The sequence below is a fragment of the Channa argus genome, chromosome 20, assembly GCF_033026475.1.
Source record: "Channa argus isolate prfri chromosome 20, Channa argus male v1.0, whole genome shotgun sequence".
NCBI classification, from domain to species: Eukaryota; Metazoa; Chordata; class Actinopteri; order Anabantiformes; family Channidae; genus Channa; species Channa argus.
This window is the reverse complement of record NC_090216.1, coordinates 13,464,965-13,485,670: the sequence shown is the minus strand read 5'-3', so window position 1 is coordinate 13,485,670 and position 20,706 is coordinate 13,464,965. Positions and strand designations below refer to the sequence as shown.

Below are 20,706 nucleotides of genomic sequence, written 5' to 3'. Positions count from 1 at the left end.
TCCATCCCAGTGCTTAAACCAAACTTAATTGATTATTACGTCTTAAAAAATAGCCAGATCTTTGTTTGAAAACTGAAACCTGTAAATGCTGTAAACCAAGATGTTAATATCTCAACAACTAGTGAACCGTTGTAATTAAGTTGACAGACATTTATAAAGCCACCAGCAGGATTAACACAGTATTGTGCAGGTTCATATACCTTCTGGCATGGGTGTAGACTCCTCTTTAACTTGCTTGATGCATTGCTTCCACAAATTACCAACCAAAATGATTGAGGTTTATTTTTATATTGATTGGCTGTATAATTAATCGACCTAAATATTTAGCATTAAATACACAATTTAGTTTTTTTAAACATGGAAAACAAAAGATTTTGTTTAGACATAGATATTTCTTCCTAAACTATATTTCCTTAAAACAGAGAAGCTAGTTCAGAAATACACCACTTGGCCCTCTCATGACTAGCCGGTATCGACTTTCCACTGGTCAAATACCAGCTTAGCAGACACTGCATCTTCAACTGCCATTCCTGTCAAAACAACACATTTACTTTTGTTAATTACTTACAAAAATAGTACAGGATTTATGATGAGTGAGAAAAATAAGGTAGTTACAACATGCTATTAGTACTAGACCTACATTATGTCGGACTTACCAAGGGATTTGAACACCGTTGTCTTGTCTCTGTGAGCAGGTTTTGTCCCATTTATGACCTCTCCAAGCTCTGCAAAAATGTCTGCCTGAAAAGAGCAGACCCACAGTCATATTTTCCCCATTCATGTTCTGCAAAGGGAGCCAAACATAAGTTATCTTTTAGAAAGCACCATGACGGACTAACCCCGGAGAGGATAACATCACCAGACTCTGTCTTTGCTCCCTCCCTGCTGTCAGTGTACACCACCGCCTCCTTCATCAGCACATCGTCCAGCTCCCTCCAATCTGGCCTGCACGCTCCCACCGCTGCCCGGCAACAGGAGGGAAATGCAGGGTCAAGCTTTTCTTAAGATAAGGGATTTGCCCAAATGCCCAAATATTTCCTCTTTTATTTTGTTTGTATGTAAATTTTTCCTTTTGACCTGCCACATGGGCTCCGGGCTTGACCCACTGACCAAACAGCACCGGCTCTGTACATCTCGTTACTGTCACTATGACATCTGCTCCCCTCACAGCCTCCTCCACCGAGACATATGGTATCACAGGGCCACTGACAGAGTGCCTAAACCTCTCCCCTCCCTCTCTTGTGTGGCTCCAAACGCGCACCTGTAGAGAAGAGCCAGATGAAGTAATACAGTTGTATATATTTAATATAATATTTTAAGAAATACCTTAAACCATTTTTTTGCTTATTGTTAAGTGAGAAGACTGAAAGCATGAATCAGTGTCTGTACACTGCATGTGAAGCTACAGCTGGCAGGCGCTTATCTTGCATGAAGACCAAAAACAATGCCTAACAGCTAATGTGACTTTGTCAATTGTAAATTAGTAAGTTTTGGATGTGCTGGTAGTCGCTGTTACCTTTGGACTGAGCCAGACTGAAATTTCCAGTCTTTATGCTTGGTAACCAGCTGCTGGCTCCAGCTTCATATTAACCATACAGCCAAGACAAAGTTTGTCAATCATTTCATCATTTCAACCTTCAACTCAGAAAAAAATGTATGTGTGTATTTCTGCACCTTTAACGTTGTCTATCAACAGCCCGTCCTTCAGAATTCTAACAATTGTTGAGAAGTAGTAAGACAAAAGACAACTGATTCTCTTCACACTCACTACTCATACCTCTTTAAAGGAAAACATTTCAGTGAAGACATTATAGTGACTCAGGGCCTGATTGCCAGTTCCTATGATGGTCAGCACATCTGCATCAGGATGCATCAGCAGCTGCATGAGAAAATCACATTGGGACAGACCAAAGAGTATCAATGTTAGAACACTGCAGGGTTAAAGCGGGCACTGTGAATAGATACAAAGGGAAGTATACTGCACTTTAGCAGAGATGGCTGAGGCTGCAGCTGTCCTCATGCTTGTGATGATTTCTCCATCCATAACCTGCAGGTTGGAAACATGTTATTACTGGTCTGAGAACATATCTGTTCAACAGGTGGAACCTGAACATTTATGGTTTTTCATTGCATTGTTTGTTTGTGCTAAGCCCAGCCCACTCATACATGGATCATTTTTACTTACAGCCTTAACATTACCATACTCTGGATCCAGTAGCATCACTGTGGCTTGAGTGGAAGGCAGAGTCGATCCATCCTCCCTCTTGTAAAAACACACACACTTTGTGCACAAGACTCCATCATTCTCCATGTATGTAGGCATTAGTCCCATGAAGCTGTAACAGTTAACTATTGTCAGACATACTGTTAAATTATAATTTGTTAGAACGGAACCTTAAGTTTACTACGAGCCTACCCGTTGTGTTTCTGCAGGGCCACAGTGGTCCGCACAGGCTGGATCACTTCAGCGCTGTCCCTTCTGGAAAACTTACCCAAAGCCTCCTCCAGACGCGGGATCAACTCTTTGTACCGCAACAGCCGCTTAACTTCATGCTTCCATATGACAACAGGAGGTTCGGCCATGGCTTCGGCTTCTGCAGCTCTCACACGAGTCAGTGGCTCAAAGTTCAAACCCGCGTGAGCGAGTTGCATTCAAGAGCTGCAGTAAATCTCCAGTAAAGAAGGAACACAGACACGTCTGGGAATGCTTAGCTTGCCTTTAACAGGAAGTAACTTGCGGAAAACCTGGGAGCCCGATTTATTAGACAAATCAGTGACTAGCAAATCTATTTTTTTCTGTTATATATATAATTAAATTAATACCCGCGGATTTTTGAATTTATCTAAAACTCTATATGTTGGATTACAATACTTGGATGAATTTGTGCTTAATGGAGTCCTGGTGGTCTCGTAAATTGTAACGGACTTTTACTGCATTTTTGTTAATTTTACCAATCATTTTTTTCCCAATCTGACGGAGATTTCTCTTCAGTATTTTAGCCTCTTAAATCGGATACTTTAATACAAAAATTAAATATGCATAAACATGTATGTGGTTTAATGTTTTACAGACCATGTTGCATAAGTGTTGAATTGTGAAAGGACAATAACATTGTTTGCTAATAGAACTCGTTTAAAGAATTACTATACTTTAAATGAAACGTTTCATATTGGCCAGTAGCGTGAAGCAATCCGTGTTGGCTGAATTACCTACCGTTTTATGTGGATGCATTAAAAGCATCTTCTTCTCAAATTACAAAACAGGAAGTATCATAAAGCTGTAACTACAGCAAATAAATGCAGATGAGAATAAAATTCAAAAATAAATTAACAAAACCAGTGTACATATAAAAAATGATTTTATTATGAATCAGATGATGTTGCAAACTGATTAAAGTAAACTTACAGCCCTAAAAAAACAAAACCACTATATTTTCTTTTTTATGAAAAAAAAACAAAAAAGATGGGCCTCTGTTTTGATCTGGAATTTGTCTTCCTCTTTTTTCAAGAAGACAGTATCACAACAGTGCAACTATAATCACACAAGGAGTCTTTCAATAGCCATCTGAACAGATTGAATCTGTGGTTTGAGCTGGGACCCCTCCTTTATAGTGACAGAGGTAGCGATGACAGGGCGGGACACCCCACAGGCCCGGCCCAGGGCCTGCTTGGAGCGGACAAACACGTATGGGACGTTCTTGTCCTCACAGAGCAGTGGCAGATGGAGGATGATCTCCAGTGGTTCAGCATCAGCAGCCATCACAATAAACTCAGCAATCCCTCTGTTCAGGGTTTTAGTTGCTAGGAGAGAAGTGGATTATGGTTAGTACAATGTATTTACATCAGATTTCTTTAATAGCTCTACAATTTTGACCTTCTTATCATAATCAATGAAAAACAGTGCAATGGCAAAGACACTCATGCTGACAGTGTAAAGGAATAGGGTAGACTCAAAAGCTGTGAACTTCTTTTGCACTGTTATTTTAACACAAGTAGTAATAACAAATAGTGATAAAACTTGCTCCTGCTGTTTTTTAATTATGTTAATTTCTCCTGCTGGCATCCAGACATGCTTGATTTGTTTCTGCCAACATTAATTATGCTTGAGCTTATGAACAGAACAACCTTCATTGTAATTGAGCACATACATGTTACAATGAAATTCATTCAACCCAACCCCCTGGGGGGAGCAGTGGGCTGTCACAGCAGGGGGCACCTGAGGAGCTAGGCTGAGTTTCTCGCTCAGGGACACCTGGTGGGTAGGCTGGGATTTGATTCTGCAGACTTCTGCATCTGATCCTGCTGTTCTACCCATTGAAATACCAGCCTGCCTCATCAAGGTTGTTTGTAAGAAAGTGATAGATAAAAATGTTCCACAGGGTTTGACAGAGATCCTGACAAGACCAATTTGTGGATAATTACTCTATTTGGACCAAACCGAGACCGTTGTAGCAAAAAGACCCATTGTCGGCTACATAAAAAACCCCCAACATGGTATGACGGCCAGCTTCAATAATCACCAACTACTCATTTAAAACTTTAATCTACTGTGAATGCTGGAGCTGGAGCATTCACATTTCATTCTCTTATTGAAAATGCTGTTTCTAGTAGTTTCTGTGTCAGATCATCCACTTCGACGTAAACCCACTGATTTGTTGAATTATAGTTCAAATATGTGCCCCGATTACATATTTGCTCACCTTCATTGGCCCCCTTCCTCAGCTGTTTGTAGTTTGAAGCTTGTTGCACCAGGTCAAGGATGGTTTTGGTCAGTGTGGCGTCAGCCAGCGGGTAGGCCTTTGGGTTCACTTGAGGTTCAGTCTTATTGAGAAAGGACAAAGAAATCAAACATTATGCATGGGAGACCGTATATGACGCGAGGAAACACCAGGGTGCTATATTTTTAAGGTTAAATAGCTTTTAAGTGTGCTATCTTCGGCTGGCTAACGGTTAGCTAGCATATTAGCTTGTTAGTTCAATCAAAATAGCAACACTCACCATTTTTAATCAGATTCCTGGTATTCCGTCCCTCTCGGCAAAATGCTTCACGGAGGAATACGTCTTGTACTTAGGATCTAAAAGTAACAAAACTCAAAAGTATGTTTTATAGAAGTGATAGCTTTGTTTTAGCGCAACAGATTTTCTCAACTCACTGCATTCAGCGTGTCCAAACGTTTACCACACGTGTGTGGTGGCGCACATGCGCAGTATGATACCAGCCTCAAACGACCGGAAATGCAACCCTTTTTTCCAAGAAAACCCTTCATTTAAGCGTATTAATTATAACTTATTTTACTAACAATATATTTGGACTCTAGAGTTTGTTGACAGCTGGGTAATGCATAGTGTTGCATTTCAAATATAAATTACACGGGGTAATAAAACGTGGTTGGCAACCTGTTCCTAACTTCTGGCATTAAAATCAACAGTTAAACGTCATACGCTTTTACCCAAAGGCTATAACTCACCGTCTTATACAAAAGCCTTGTACACTATTTTCCTTTGTCCCTTAAGAATAAAGTTGTTAATTGGTTAATGTTAATATCAGCTGTATTTCTGAATTTCCAAACACCGTGACAATAAAATGATCTAATCTAATTTTAAATTGAGATTTTCTGTTATACATTTTAAATATGAAAGTTTGATGATAAAAAGATTTATGAAATAGTCTTATTGCAATAGTACAGTACAAACTGCAGTCATCATGAAAACAAAAAAGTACATTTTTGTAAAGTAATGATAAAATAAATGTCACACTAAAAAAGGGGATGTATTCTTTCGAAACAACAATTTAAAGAAATTATGTTATATCTTGTTTTTCTTCATTCGTACTTGTGGGCTATTCATATTCAGCATTGAGATTTATGTACTTGAAATTTTAAACAGTTAAGATAAAATGTTTAGAATCCCAGAACAATCCCATAGTATAATACAGAAACAAAAGTCGCACAGTTTCAAATAATGTGTTAAATTATTGAACAAATAGAACATTGTTCAATCTCCATGTACAGTTTATGTCAGGTCTGCGCTTTTCATCTCCGTGGCAACAGATGGCGCAGTATCTTTGGCGCTGCGGATGTTGTGTAAGTAAGGGCCACGCTGTGCATTCTGGGTAGGGCACTTTCAAGTCGGCCATATTGCTTCATCGTCCTGCTAGAAGGAGAGAGGGGAGATGAAGGGGATTCGGGGAATAAGTCAACTGTCGGTAAGGAGTGAGATAAACTGTAGTCTAAATGTATGTATCGGAACGGTAGAGAACACAAATGTCGTCTGTTTTGCTCTTTGTCTCTCATTTTTGGACAGTGTAAAAAAATCAGGGTCGTGTCCTGACAACTGTGATGAAGAGCAGTCAGCTGAAGCCTGTCATGACTTTGTGCTTAACCAGCACACAACTGATAACGTTACATCCTTAAAAGTCTCCAAGTCGTTAAACACCCAATTGGTTAATGTAGTAACCCAAAACCCCAATTTATTGATCTCCGTGTCTTAAATTAACGTTATTCGTCGTTTATGGTAGCTGAGAGCTAGCTAGCTAGCTAGTTTCTTGTGTATGTAAGCTTACGATTTAGCATCACTTTCAAAGCTATTTTGGAAATTAGTGGGGTTGCTTAATATTTGCATTGTGTTACTTATATTACTTACTGATGGTAGCAGTAAGACTTTTGATTGTAGGTTCCACAATAATTGTTAACCTAAAGAACAACCGTGGTTACTATTATAATTGACACAACTTCCTGGTAGCAGTGAAATACATGGGCTCTCATCATCAATTGTATATATTATTGTTGTGAAAATAATTAGCCTTAAACCACGAGGACATAAAGTTAGAAGCTTCTCTGAAGCGTTTGAACACACCACATGGTCTGCATCAGCAGATGCAGTTTTCCAAGGTGTTGTGGTATTGAAGATCTTCACATTTCCAAGTTTAGCACTTTTTAGGACTTGTGAGGCAAAAACTATAATGAGAACAGGTGATGAAACATCAGGCGTAACAAAATCCAGCTCAAACAAGATGAAACAAACACAAGTATAAAACAGATAGGAATCAAAAATGACTTGGACACTGCTCTATCTAAACAAAGTGCAGGACCAATTCTTAGTTTATGCAGGAGCTGCTCAAGAATGGAAAATTTAAAAACATGCCTGCACGTTAACATATTGTTAACATATTAATTGTAATGTTTCACATTCCCATTTACTCTCTTTTTCTAGACAAGGCTTTACGCGGCCCAGGCTGCCCGTAAGGAGTTCTCTGGGGCTGCAGAATGTGTTAAGTTACAGCCACAGGATGTTCAGGTCAGTGGTGGCTGACTTATCTTTCCTCTCACAGTGATGGTTCTGTGCGGCTGCCATATCAAGCCAGTCTCTCATTTAGCCTCTGGTTCATCCCAGACTATTTCCACAGGCTGCTCACTCCTAGCAGGGCATCCTTTGCATGTTGGACAGAAAATGTCTTTACTTTGATTACCTATGTCCAGATTGTTGTGGTTTGATAATATAGATACAGATTGATTTACATGTAAAAGAACTAATTTGTTTCTTATGTTTATGATTTAGCTGTATTTTCTCATATTATGCTTATTGTAAAACATTAAGTTAATCCAAGGAAAATTTAAGTTTAAGTTAAAGCTTTTATTGTATGAGACTTTGGCTTTTGACTTTTATATTTTAGGGAAAAATCCATATTTCATTGGAATTAGGAAACTAAAGGACAGGTCTGCATTTTCCTGTTTAGGTGACCAGGCTGCCCAGTGGACTGGTGATCACCTCCCTGGAGAACTATTCCCCAGCCTCCAAGATTGGTGTGTTCATCAAGGCCGGTTGTCGTTATGAGACTCCTGACAATCTGGGGGTCACTCACCTCCTCCGCCTGGCCTCCAACCTGGTATGTGACTGGAACACAGCCTCTTGCCTTCTGTCTTCAATCATCAGCTCTTGTCTTTCTGAAATATTAAAGAACTGATATTTTTATTTACTTTTAACTGACACAAGTTATGATAGTCGTTATGTGGCAGTGTTTAGTTTAGATTTAATTATCTTAGGTTCTTACTACTGCAGAACTTTAACAGACTCAGAGCAGCTGCTAAACAACTCAGACTGGAAGTTTAATGTTAATGCGTGAAGAAGACAGCTAAATTCTCTTTGTCATTGCATTGTACCAGCACAACTCAGGTCTACGCTACTTCAGCCGCCATTGCAAATAATAGTACAACTTGATCGTCATATCGACACTGCATGATCTACACGATGATCTACATCACCTTCAAAAAAGGAACATTTTGCAGAAGTGCTGTTTTTAACTATTTGAATGTGGCTGTTTGTCACTGCAAGGAGAGTCTTTATTTAAGAAGAGCAAGTTAGACTGCTGAAAAAAATTAAAAAGTGAAGAAGTATGAAGTATGAAAACTTACAGAAGTAAGTTTCTATACTTAAATACTTACTTATACTCATTTCTATACTTAAATATTTTGGTAGGGGTTTAGTGCAGTTTCTAACAGCTTTATCTTCTTGGAGCATGGATTTTGCCCTCTGCCCCAACTCGATGTTGACACACATTTATACGTTTCCAGACAACCAAAGGAGCTTCATCTTTCAAGATATGTCGTGGTATTGAGGCAGTGGGAGGAAGCCTGAGGTCAGTAACTTCCCAAAAATCTGTAATCATCTGTAAAAAAATCACAATACATGTGTATTCCCTGATCATTATTCTTATCCGGCTCTCTACATGTTTCTCTATAGTGTGACTTCTTCCAGGGAAAACATGATCTACACTGTTGACTGCTTAAGAGATGACATGTGAGTCTTTAAATATTACCAGTGTTGTGATACAACAATTCATAGATATTTGTGATTAAAGTTCCCAATGTTTTTGTTGGCTGTGCTCAGCTTGAATTCAGCTCAGTTACATGACAGTGGTGGTGTTTTAACTCTTTGCAAAGCATCGTTAGGCATATGTCAGTGAAATGAATGTTTAAGGCATTTCTAAAATGGTTCTGTTTTACAGGATGATTGCATAGTCTCAGCAATTCAAGTTACTAACATGTTTTTCACCCTCCTTTCTTATTGGTCTTCAGTGACACCGTGATGGAGTATTTGATCAATGTGACAACAGCCCCTGAGTTCAGGCCATGGGAGGTTTCAGAATTGACAGACCGAGTGAAGATAGACAAGGCGCTGGCTGCACAGAGTGCTCAGATCGGTGGGTTTTTATTGCATAGAACAAATTACTTTTTCTAAGCTCGTGCATGTCTCAAACTAAATTGTACTTAATTGTAATGACCCAAGAGCTCACTTTGAGGTTACAATAAGGTTCACGCATGTTATCAGAGTAGATTTAGGCAGTATTCTATAACATGGGCAAAATGTGACACATTATGCTGTGAACAGTTTTAGATTTGACATCATAGCATTGAGGTTCATCATTTTCTTTTCCAGCCGTGGTTGAAGGTTTACATGAAGCAGCCTACAAGAACGCCCTCTGCAACTCCCTGTACTGCCCTGACCATATGGTTGGCAGCATCCACTCTGAAAATGTATGTAATGCTTTAGGAAATATTACTAGTGTGATGGTGATAATATGCCTATCCAAACCTAATGTTGATGTTTTTTCTCCAGCTGCACCAGTTTGTCCAGAATAATTTCACAAGTGCAAGAATGGCTCTTGTTGGACTTGGTATGGGTCACTGTACCTTTTTATAATATTAAGTAGATGACAATATCAGCACCATAACCCTATTAGTGCAAATAAATATCCAAGTAACATTCTGTATTTAAATTATTTTAAATACATAATAATCAATAAGTATGTCATGTTTTTTACTTCAGGTGTTGACCATTCTGTGCTGAAGCAGGTGGGAGAACAATTCCTCAACATTCGCAGTGGGGCAGGCACTACAGGAGCCAAAGCTCAGTATCGTGGAGGTGAGCTGAACTCACACTGGGGGGAAAAAATGCACGTTGTATCAACACTTTAGGCTTTTCTACAGCTTTAAATCTTCAATCTTAATAAAAATGTAAACACTCCGTTCATACTGTCTCATCCCTTCTGCCCCTCACCAGGTGAGATTCGTCTCCCCAGCTCCAGCAGCCTGGTCCATTCTGCTGTGGTGAGCCAGTCAGCAGCAGCAGGCACCAATGAGGCTGTGGCCTTTGGTGTGCTGCAACATTTACTGGGAGCTGGCCCACATGTCAAGAGGGGATCCAGTGCCTCCAGCAAACTAGTCCAGGGTGTTGCCAAGGCAACTGCTGACCCCTTTGATGTGAGTGGTTATATCAGTTTTTAACACAAACTTGTATAACTGCACGCCAGGTTGTTACTGGCAGTGGACTCTGACTACGTTTATATGCACTAAAGTTTGTGTGTGTGTTAAAGTAGAGAGAAAAACAGACAATGGAGCTCCTCTTCACGGCTCGTGCTGACTGAATAAAAAAAAAACTGGGGAAAGTGATTTATTTAGACTTCTAAAGGGCTCTCTGTGCTGGTTTTAATTTTAGTTTGACCTTAAGTGAAATGAGGCGGCACTACTGTTTCCTTCTTCCATTCAGCCTTTTACTCGTACTTTTACAGTCTGTAGCCTTTTGTCATGCAGATGCATTCTTGTGGAAAGCTAATTAAAAACCTGGTTAAGCTTATACACAGCAGAGAAATTTGGCATTCTCCAGAAGAAATCCACCCAGGGCAACCCGGATTCATTAATCCTCTGTTCCCACTTACTTCAGAAAGGCGACTGTAACCAGGTTACTTGAGTGCATGTGAAACACTGTGACTGTACCAACAGAGCCATGTGTGTGCTGTTTTGGTGTTAGATTTCTAGGTGAAAGCTGGACAAAGTTGCAACCTACCCACTAGAGAATCATTCCACAGATATTTGTTACATCTGTAAAATGTTTTTCCTATTTTCTCTTACTTACTTACTTACTTACTTACTTACTTACTTACTTACTTACTTATTTATTTATTACACAGGTCAGTGCTTTCAATACAAGCTACTCTGACTCTGGTCTGTTTGGAGTCTACACCATTTCTCAGGCTGCAGCTGCTGGTGATGTGAGTGTCCCATATACGATACACAACAGGATCTGTTTTTAAAAGCAAACCGTTAAACTGAGCAGTAACATTTCTTCCTCTGTCCTCTTGTGTCTTTTCAGGTGATTAAGGCTGCTCTTGCCCAGGTGAAGGCTGTTGCTGATGGTGGAGTCACAGCTGCTGACCTCACTCGAGCCAAGTAAACATGATACGGTCATACAATACACTTCACTAACATACAGTTTTAATAATGAAATTATTGAGGGAACCAACCTTATATTTCAGCTCACAACAAGTAGACTGAAATGGGGTATAGTAAAACATAATGACTCAAGTCTGTCCATAACGCATGAGTAAAAATTAGAGTAAGCACTGAGTATACAGTATTTTGGAACGTTACACCACTTGCTCTTGCTAAGTTTTAACTGTGACACTTTGTACCATCCTTGTCTCTGTACAACGGTAACAGTAGTAAAAAGCTAGTTTGCAGTTTTTGAAACTGGGTTGATCAAAACATCATCTCAGAACAGGCAACAAACAAAACAACAAACTCAGATGGTAGGAAAAAAATCTAACCCCCCCGAATCACAAGTTCGTCCATCCGTTCATTCATTATCTTACAGGCTGCCAGTTTATCTTGACACACTGGGATGACAATCACAAATAGATCAAAACTAAATTCTAACTTCACTATGACATTAACTTATTAACTTTTACTTTATACTTTACACTCATAAGAAATTTCAGTAAGGTTCACAGGTTTCTCCTTGCCAGCACCTATGTAGCTTCTGATGAGCTTGTATGTGTTTCACTCTGCAGGGCCCAGCTAAAGGGGCAGATCCTGATGTCTCTGGAGACTTCGGAGGGGTTGCTGGAAGCCATGGGCACCCAGGCTTTGGCTGAAGGAGCCTATCACACCCCTGAGGAAATCTCCAAAAACATTGAAAATGTCTCTTTGACTGACGTCGCCAATGTAAGACACTTTGGTTGTTCCTAGTGCTCTGTGAGCATTAGCATGTTAAAAATGGGACAAAGTTAAATATTGCATTAAGTCCTTTGGTAATATACAAATGTTTAAATGTATATTCCTTATTTATTTACTGTGTTAAAATGTGTTTTAATGGCACACTTTTTAATTTCCTTATTTATTTTCAGGCTGCCAAGAAATTTGTGTCTGGTAAGAAGACCATGGCATCCAACGGCAACCTCATAAAAACACCTTTTGTAGATGAGGTCTAAATCTCTCCTCGTCACCTTGTACTGTCCCCTTTAACGGCAAAGGAGAATTTATTTCCTCTAAGTTTAAAAAAAATAAAAACAGGATAAGAAACCATCATCAACTTTTGCAGTGATGTTCTAAGATACGATGTCATGACGTCACCGCCTGTCCTAATGGTAAATATTGAGATGCTGCTGTTCTGGCACATCACAATGCTGTGCTTTACTCATTTGTCCACGTTAGCTGTATACATGATGTAAAATAAATAAATCAAGCTACCTTGGAGTTCTCATTGTTTTATTTGGTGTTTTGTCTTAAAGTTTAATTTGACTGTCTTGATCTACAGCTTTTAACCAAATTAGAGTAAATATAAAGGAATTAAGTGAACATGAATGTGTGTGAAGTCCGAGAACTGCTCGAAATTAAATCTTCAGCTCCTTGGCAACTGAGGTTGGTGTGATGCTCTCAAAAGCTCGAGAGAAAGTGAGTTTGGACCGTGAATCGCGATGGTTTTGCAGCTTTTAAATTTGAGCTCATAGTAAACAGGTTATACTTCGTAGATCTTCATTGCCTGAGCGTGACAGTGGACTTTTAATTGTGCAGTATGTTCGGCACCTCGGATAAATGAGAGCCCGTTGGTTAATTTATGGCGATGCCAAAGGTGGCTGTAGCATCGGGGGTTGACAGATTTTCTCGCGAGAATTGCCTACTACAGACATGGAGAGCTGACTGGATTTCAGTTTCCATTACGGAGAGGATCGTTTTGCAGAAGACACACTTGCTATGTGTAGGGAAGCTTATAAAAGCGTTAAGTGAGGGAGTTTATCCTGTGAGTGTGGAGACTTTAGGCTCCAGAAAAACGTTTTGATGTGAGCATGGGCGGCGTTTTCCTTCTGTGTGCGTCCAAAGGAAAGAAAAAGCTCCTGAATGGGGGAGAGAGCTCGGGGGCTCCATGCATACTCAGACTCAGGAAACAAGTCGCCTGCATGCACACACCCGTTTTCACAGCTGGAGAATTAATCAGCGATTAAAGCATTACACCTCCAATTTCTGTGGATTCTACACCCGCTTATTGCAAGTATCTCTGAGATGCAGCGGAGCATCCGGGGATAGGTGATCCACGAGACCTCTCCTCCTGGGCTGGAGAAAAGCCAGCAGGTCTGGCAAGGATTCGTTGACGGAGAATTAATAAAGGAAAATATATTGAAGAATCGCCCTGCCCGCCCCAGGCATCAAACATGATGTGCGCACAAACAGTAGTTGGAACCAAAACCTCTACCGCAACACTGGCCGGGACGTGTGAAGAGGGTTTACGTTACTGACTTCTAAATGTCCCGTTTCCTGTTAAAGACAGGTGAGATAGAGGCGCACAAACACCTCCACCCGTGTCTAACGAGATGGATAAACTCACCGTGATATCAGGATGTCTCTTCCTTGCTGCAGACATCTTCGCCATCGCCAGCATCGCCAACCCGGACTGGATCAACACTGGAGAGTCAGCTGGTAGGTTGTTGTCGGTACTTTGCTCCATATTTTTATACCGGAAAAGTTCCCATTTTGTTGAGTTCTGGGGCATTTGTAGAAGGTCGGTTCATACTGTATATATCAATGGGGGAAAAAAAAATCTAAACTTAAAATGTTATTTTCATTTCTCAAATGAATCACGATTACTAACATTTTCTAATCAAAATGATGAAAACAAATAAGATCAGTGTCCGTATAGTGCTCAGATTGTGAATTATTAATTGTGCCAGGCAGAGCTTCTTCCACCACAGGTTCTAACCTTAGTGTGGTTTGTGAGATAAGATTTGCCTGAACAAGTGTTACTATCCAGTATTTCAAAATGGGGGAAAAACTAATAATTTGGGGCTAAATAAAAAAAAAGAAAACAGATTTGTTTTTTAATTTACCGACTCAAATTTATCCAAAAGGCCAGAAAAACATCTCTCTGCCCTGCCAAAGTACAACAGATTTTTTATTAATCAGTGAGCATACAATGCATTTCGATACAGATGTTTGTCCTTATTTACGGGCATTTTTGTAGCATAAATGATCCCTATGGGAATGTAGTTTTAAAGCACTGATAAAGATGCATGGAATAACCCATATGTAGTTGACTTGCTGCAAATCATTCCATGACAAGATTTATAGACACATGGACAAATCAGTAAATAGTTAAAAGAAGACAGAAAATGGGCTTTACTTTCTATGTTGTAACAGAATCGACTAAGGACACTTACTCATCAAAAGGCCATTAAACCTGTTGTGTGTAGCTTAATATTTAATTTAGAGGAGCTGCTTAAGCTGTAAATATACATTGTCAGAGCACTTTAAGGGCCCAGAAATACATTTTCTCAATCAGCTTCTTTATGACCACTGAGTCATGACATTTTACATCAGAGATTTGTGTTAGTGGATCGACTGGGAGATGTTGTGTATTTGATGCCCTAGTCAGAAATTGGTACTACTGGTAAGTGGACTGTACCTTTTATACAGCTTTGCCACCATATGTTTTATGTGAAAAGTATATCAAAATAATGTATATATTTATCAATTTAAAACCATCTTTTTTTTCGGTTCAATGCTTTTATTATGCACCATGAGGAACAAATGAGAAAGAATAATCGTACAGATACTAATGATTTTTACTGTTGTGGGTGAATAAAAATGACCCATTATCCCCACTATGATCATAATAAAGCTAATAAATACTTTGGTGGGAAACCACTTTTCACTGAACTCACTTCTATGCACAGTTGGCCCCTCTGATTATTGCAGTAGAGTCAGGATCAGATGCAAAGTCCAAACCAAAATATTGAGTAAAATTATTGCAATGGACAGACAGTATGACCATGGTATATGCACAGCTGCTGTAGGTCGTTTTCAGACCAGAGATGGGCACAGAACAGGTGTGCTGAATGGTTATTGCAAGATTTAATTTGTTGTTAAAAAAACAAACAAACACTGGCTGCAGATGCAAGTTAGGTACATACCAATCCAGTACATACCAGTCATTTAATTACACGATTAACCACACTGAAAATCGGTCAACATACTCCATGGACCTAAGTTGCTGACACTGAGTGTTTTACCTCCTGTTTCTCACAGTAAACCATGGTGTAAAATGACTTTACGTACTGTACTGAAAACCTTTTCTTCCTGTTTAATAAGCTGAACAGTAATTACCTGAGGGGAGGAAGTGTTTTTTGGTAAAGAAGTTATGTGACTTATAATGAGTCCTCCTGGGAGAGTAATGCTTCCCACCTGGAGAATTAAAAGTCCTCGGGCTTAGTCGTGACATTTTTTTTTTTTTGGCTACAAGGGCCTAGTGTGTATGCAGGAGTTGGGGAAAAAGTAAAAAGAGCGACTGTGTACAAATCTCTGTGTGTATTTCTCAGCGCTCAAGCTTGTATAAGCTATCTGTTCTAGTGCTTTGTCATTGACGTGTGTGTGAAAGTGTGCACCAGTGTGAACAAATGAGATAATAGTTTCGAAGCAGTGGGACATTGTTAGAGTGTACAGAGGGGTTAGTTGCACCCAAAATGCACACAAGCCTGCCAGCGATCACAGTTGCAGTTACAGAATTGCATTTCATCGTCATCAAAGCATTTTAGGTTTTAAATGCTATTTCCTAAATCCCCAATTCCATTAATGGATTCAAACTGATTCTTTCATATTCATATAACGGGAAACAGCAGGTCTACAACTTTATTATCTACTGTCCACCACCTCCATGTACCCATAACCAGGCTTATCTGTGGCTTCTATAAAGTGGGGCACCTGCAGTCGTTTTCAAAAAAGGACCAAAATAACAAGTAACAAAATTCATTGAACAGGTTTTCTTTTTCACCTTTTATACTCATTCATCAGTTTTTGTTGCTTGACTTCTTTTTACCCAATCCTTGCACCTCTCCTACAATGCCACTAACAACCAAACCACTTCCTGCAATAGCCTAAAGTCACAGTGCCTTTTAGTTGGACTGCGGGAGTTGAGTTTGCAGGGAAATCAATGGTCTTTTTACATTGTTTCCCACCGTGTGGTATGAGAGGATGTGTTCGGAGGGAACAGGAAATCCTGTGTAGGGCAGGAATAAGTAAGGCTGCAGGAATAAGTAAGGCTGAAGAACAATGTGACTCGGGCCTCATCAGCCCATTACTCTAGTGCTGGTATCATCATTTCCATTAAACATTTAAACTACTGGTTTTAATTTCATTATATGAGAAGACATGTTGGGGAAGGAAGATTTTTGGATGTAGTACATCGTAGTACAATGTGAGGACTGAGCTGAGAAAGTACCTTCAATTTTAAGCATATTGTAGTGGAATAAGTGGCAATAAAAGCTATGAATATTATTTGTTTCTGAAAGATCCATAATTGTACACATTATACTATAAAATAGTACAGTTGAATGTAAATTGAAGGGTCTTAATGGCTTTAAGGACTGTGTGTTTGTTTAAAAGCAGCTCATTTTGTTTAATTTCCCTGCAAATTAAAAGATTTCTCACTGTGATTTTGGCTTCTTTTAATTTTGGCCATCATGACAATTATGTAAATTATACATTCACTGGGTTTAAATTGCCCTAAAATAAAATGCATAAATCTCTACTTTGTTCTGTGTGCTCGCTAAAGATAATTCAGGTAAAGAAAAAAGAAAAAGCAAGAGACAAAAGAATACATGAAGGAGTGGGAGATTTTCGTTTATCATTTCTCTCAGCTTAAAAGCAGCATTGGAGCAGTCCTCTGCAGTTGTACTGGATGCAGAGTTGAGCAGATGAAGTCTCTGCTGGGCTTCAAGTGTTTGTTATTTTACATGCAGAAGCCCCCCTGTCTGACATCACAGCACCCACCAGGCTGCGGAAGACAGGAGGTCGTCACATGACTTGGCGTCTTACGAAGGGCCATTGCTTTCTTCATCTCTGCCTCAGATCTTAATCTTACAGCTTCTCTCTCTCTAATGCCTTAGTAGTTCATGCCAAAACCCTGAACCTGTTTGACGTCATTTGTGAATCACTGCTGCTGTCACTGGCACACTGCCCATCGGCCCGTTTCCATACCAACAGGTTCCACAGCCCCAGGTCACCGTGGGCAATCGGAGAGACTCCTGGGAGGTCTTTCTATCGTAGAGCCAAAGTCAATATAATGTGAAATGTTGCTGCAAATGAGATTTTTATATAAAAGTTGTTTATGCCAGATATAAGAAATTCAGATGAGGTTTTTAATGTGTCCTATTACAGAGCTATTTTTGTCCTTTTACTTATTGCCATCTGGAAAGATGTTAGTCATATCTGACATAAAAAGTAAAATTAAACAAGGTTAACCAAAAATCAACATCCCCAAGTATTATGAGTCAAAAACACCCACAGTTAGTCTGAGGGCTCAGAAAACTAGAAGGGAGTTTTCTTAACTTACCTCTTCATCTGCTTGTTTCGGTCTCCATGTAGGCTCTCTGACTGTGGGTCTTGTTCGTCAGTGCCAGACCATCCACAGCCGAGACCGGACCTGCATTCCTCCGCAGCTGCCCCCAGAGTGGGTCACCACACTCTTCTTCATCATCTTGGGCATCATCTCCCTCACAGTCAGCTGTGGTCTGCTGGTGATGTCACACTGGTGCCACGAGGCCACGCGATACGCCCGATGGATCGCTTTCACAGGCAGTAGGTGTTATTGAAATGGACCAACATGTCTATGCAGTATCTGTACCACACCATTTACAGACATAGCTGATTTTGTCCCTTTTCATAAAGACATTCCAAAAGGAAGTGAGAAATTCATATTTGGAAAACAGGATGTATTAAAGTGATATATTGGGAGTCTTTCTTTGGTGTTTACAGCTGTTATTTGACCATTATTGTTTCTTCAATATCAGGCTGAAACATTTCAGCTGTCACACTAAGGTCAGAAAATGCAGCTTGAGGCAGAGCTGGTCATCATAGCTTTAAAAATGTCAGTGTAAGTAAGATGCAGCGTAACAATCTCTGATGAAAGAAACAGATCTTACCTCGACACCAGAATTGCTTTTAATTTGAGAGCAGCTTTTAGCTCCAGTTGATGGAGCACTTTCTATTTTTACTGAAAGCAGGAAAAAAATTAGCAGACTGGAGCAGGAGCTACACTTCACATGGCTCTAAATATAGAAAGATCTGGGCTCGTTTCTTGGGCTGTGACCGTCAAAATGGAACGACTTTTTTGTTTCACAGACCCACGCAGATCTGCCAGATGCTGCATTATAACATGGATTGACATGAAAACACATCATATTTTTGGCTATTTAAACTGTTCCTCTTAGCTATTGTTTAAACCTTTAACTTTATTCTTTTAGCTATTTACTGTTATATTTCATTGCTGGCCAGTTTTCAGCTCATGCACTTGATACCTAGTTATTCGGGTGCTTGAATGTTCACGTGTCATTGTTGCACACTTACTTTGCAGTTTTTCGTTTATACCGCATAGATTGTTAATTAATAATTATTTAATTATTATTAATAATCTAGTTTATACCTTTTTACTGCTTGTATTTGTCATACACTGTGGACAGCAAAGAAAGAATTTCATTGTAAAGGGAATCATGTTATCCTCACTGTGCACATGACAATAAACTCTTTGATTTGACTTGTTTGGAGGGGATGTTAATGCTCTTCTCTGTCCTCTGTTTTCTCTCTGTCACAGTGGTCCTGTTTTGTATGGCCGCTCTCATATTCCCAATCGGTTTCTACATCAACGAGGTTGGAGGACAGCCATATAAGCTGCCCAACAACACAGTGGTGGGCTCCTCCTATGTGCTCTTTGTTTTGTCTATTTTCTTCACCATAGTGGGCTTGCTGTTTGCTGGCAAGGTGTGTTTGCCTGGCTGACCTAACCTCCTCCACTATTTTGAGCCTTTAGAGAAACACAGTTGGAGACAAACTGTCATTGGATCTGTCTTCTCCTCCGCTGAAGAGCAACAGACCTGAGAAGCACCTGGTTGTGGTTTTCTCTTTGGATGAGTTATCACAGTTCACATAGCTGGAGCTGAACTTGGCATGTTGTTCAGAGTGTGAGCAGCAAGCCCTGATCCTCGATAAGTATGAAGGAGTAATTACAAGAATATTAAAACGCGCACATACAATGGGAATTAATTAAAACATCAGTACTTTGAAAGGAGCCTTGCTGCATTATCTGCCATTTTAAGGTTTTAAGAATGGATGACGGATGACTGACCTTTCTTTTCATCACTTCAACAAAGACGCACATATTTGAGATTTGACTGATGTGACACTGGCAAAAGCGCCAGATATTGGCCAGTCTTCCCTGACCACAGCTACATGGATGAATCTGTAATATAGTTTCTTTTTCTCTGAATTTTATTTATTTGAATTCTCCGGTTATGTCTTTTTGTAAAGTTTTTTTTTTATTATTATTATTATTATAAGGACCAATGTATCCCAGAGATTCCGGCCTATTATTTTGTGTCTTGTGGATCACTTTGCCTTAAAATAACTACAGTATGTTTAAGCGAGAGGGTTTTAATGTCATGGGCTCAAATAGGAAATTATGGAAACTCGAAGATCAGCCAAAAGAAAACATAAATAAGTCAAACTAAATCTGTTCTCTGTTCCAACTTGGATATTTTAGTAATGTAGTGAATGTATTACTCGACTTTCTGAACATTTTCTGTAGTTTAAACACTGTATAAATGAACGACTGCATCTATTAGTTTGTTTTATAAAGTCGGGGTGATGATCCACTTTATTCCTGTATGAATGAACAGACAGGCAGTCTGTAATATTTTATAGAAGCACTGTGATATTTGTTAATGAGCATGGAATTTAATTAAAAGTGACTCATTGTAACACTGTCTCAGCATTTTCCTTAATAGTATATTTATCATGGAAAAAAAATCCTAATGCTGTAATTGTTTAATCAGAGAAGTTTAATTTTGAATTTGTAAAACATGTCACGCAGAATCAGCAGTGTGACTGAGTCAGAGTTGCACTGATCACTTTTTGTCATTTCAAGGTTAGAACTAAAAACAACACATTTTCATTTTGTTATAACTTGACATTTTGGAGATGCATGAAGTTCAAATAGTGACTATGTTTTCTCTATTTCTCTGCAGTTGCTTTGCTTTTAATGCCTATCTGCAGTGAGGCAGAGCTTGTTCAGAGCAGAATCTCACACCCACGTTTCTTCCTTTGTTTGCTGGGATGCACAGAATGTGTAGGTTGCTATAGGAACATCACAGCAAAGTATTTAGTGATGGGTTTTATGAAAAGCTCCAGCCAGATATGAGTGACAGCAGCAGGAAGCCAGTCGTATAGTTAAAGGATGTTTCCAATTATTTTGATGAAAGCTAGAAGTCAAATATCCCAACAGCCTCAGACCAATTCCAGAGTCAGAAGTGCTGCTATTTTAAGCCCAGAGAAGATTTTGTGCATCGGCTTTGTAGTTGTTTTTTTGTTTATTTGTTTTGTTTTATTGCAT

At 39.4% G+C, this 20,706-nt stretch overlaps 4 protein-coding genes and 1 long non-coding RNA gene across 5 annotated transcripts; 2 read left to right on the top strand and 3 right to left on the bottom strand.

Moving 5' to 3' along the window:
* Positions 1 to 52: 52 nt before the first annotated feature.
* Positions 53 to 3,196, bottom strand: crym (crystallin, mu). Its single transcript, XM_067487587.1, has 8 exons — positions 2,417 to 3,196; positions 2,186 to 2,336; positions 1,985 to 2,047; positions 1,778 to 1,879; positions 1,078 to 1,261; positions 840 to 961; positions 657 to 741; positions 53 to 530 (listed from the first exon to the last, which is right to left on the bottom strand). Exons 1-8 carry the CDS (start codon positions 2,650 to 2,652, stop codon positions 463 to 465), a joined length of 1,011 nt encoding a protein of 336 aa, XP_067343688.1. The 5' UTR covers positions 2,653 to 3,196; the 3' UTR covers positions 53 to 462.
* Positions 3,197 to 3,342: 146 nt separating this feature from the next.
* Positions 3,343 to 5,199, bottom strand: LOC137105421 (NHP2-like protein 1). Its single transcript, XM_067487592.1, has 3 exons — positions 4,999 to 5,199; positions 4,701 to 4,821; positions 3,343 to 3,801 (listed from the first exon to the last, which is right to left on the bottom strand). The coding sequence occupies exons 1-3, from the start codon at positions 4,999 to 5,001 to the stop codon at positions 3,539 to 3,541; spliced, it is 387 nt and encodes a 128-aa protein (XP_067343693.1). The 5' UTR covers positions 5,002 to 5,199; the 3' UTR covers positions 3,343 to 3,538.
* Positions 5,200 to 6,057: 858 nt separating this feature from the next.
* On the top strand, positions 6,058 to 12,524 carry uqcrc2b (ubiquinol-cytochrome c reductase core protein 2b). Its single transcript, XM_067487586.1, has 14 exons — positions 6,058 to 6,205; positions 7,213 to 7,296; positions 7,736 to 7,885; positions 8,571 to 8,635; positions 8,740 to 8,796; positions 9,075 to 9,199; positions 9,436 to 9,533; positions 9,616 to 9,673; positions 9,826 to 9,921; positions 10,060 to 10,259; positions 10,967 to 11,047; positions 11,149 to 11,225; positions 11,846 to 11,999; positions 12,182 to 12,524. The coding sequence occupies exons 1-14, from the start codon at positions 6,173 to 6,175 to the stop codon at positions 12,263 to 12,265; spliced, it is 1,362 nt and encodes a 453-aa protein (XP_067343687.1). The 5' UTR covers positions 6,058 to 6,172; the 3' UTR covers positions 12,266 to 12,524.
* LOC137105422 (uncharacterized) lies at positions 7,806 to 17,777 on the bottom strand. The gene is made up of 3 exons (XR_010911816.1): positions 17,656 to 17,777; positions 13,657 to 13,841; positions 7,806 to 7,943 (listed from the first exon to the last, which is right to left on the bottom strand). It is a non-coding gene; the product is annotated as an uncharacterized lncRNA (long non-coding RNA).
* On the top strand, positions 12,799 to 20,634 carry LOC137105420 (uncharacterized protein C16orf52 homolog B-like). The gene is made up of 3 exons (XM_067487590.1): positions 12,799 to 13,748; positions 17,688 to 17,900; positions 18,913 to 20,634. Exons 1-3 carry the CDS (start codon positions 13,643 to 13,645, stop codon positions 19,095 to 19,097), a joined length of 504 nt encoding a protein of 167 aa, XP_067343691.1. The 5' UTR covers positions 12,799 to 13,642; the 3' UTR covers positions 19,098 to 20,634.
* The last annotated feature ends 72 nt before the right edge of the window (positions 20,635 to 20,706 follow it).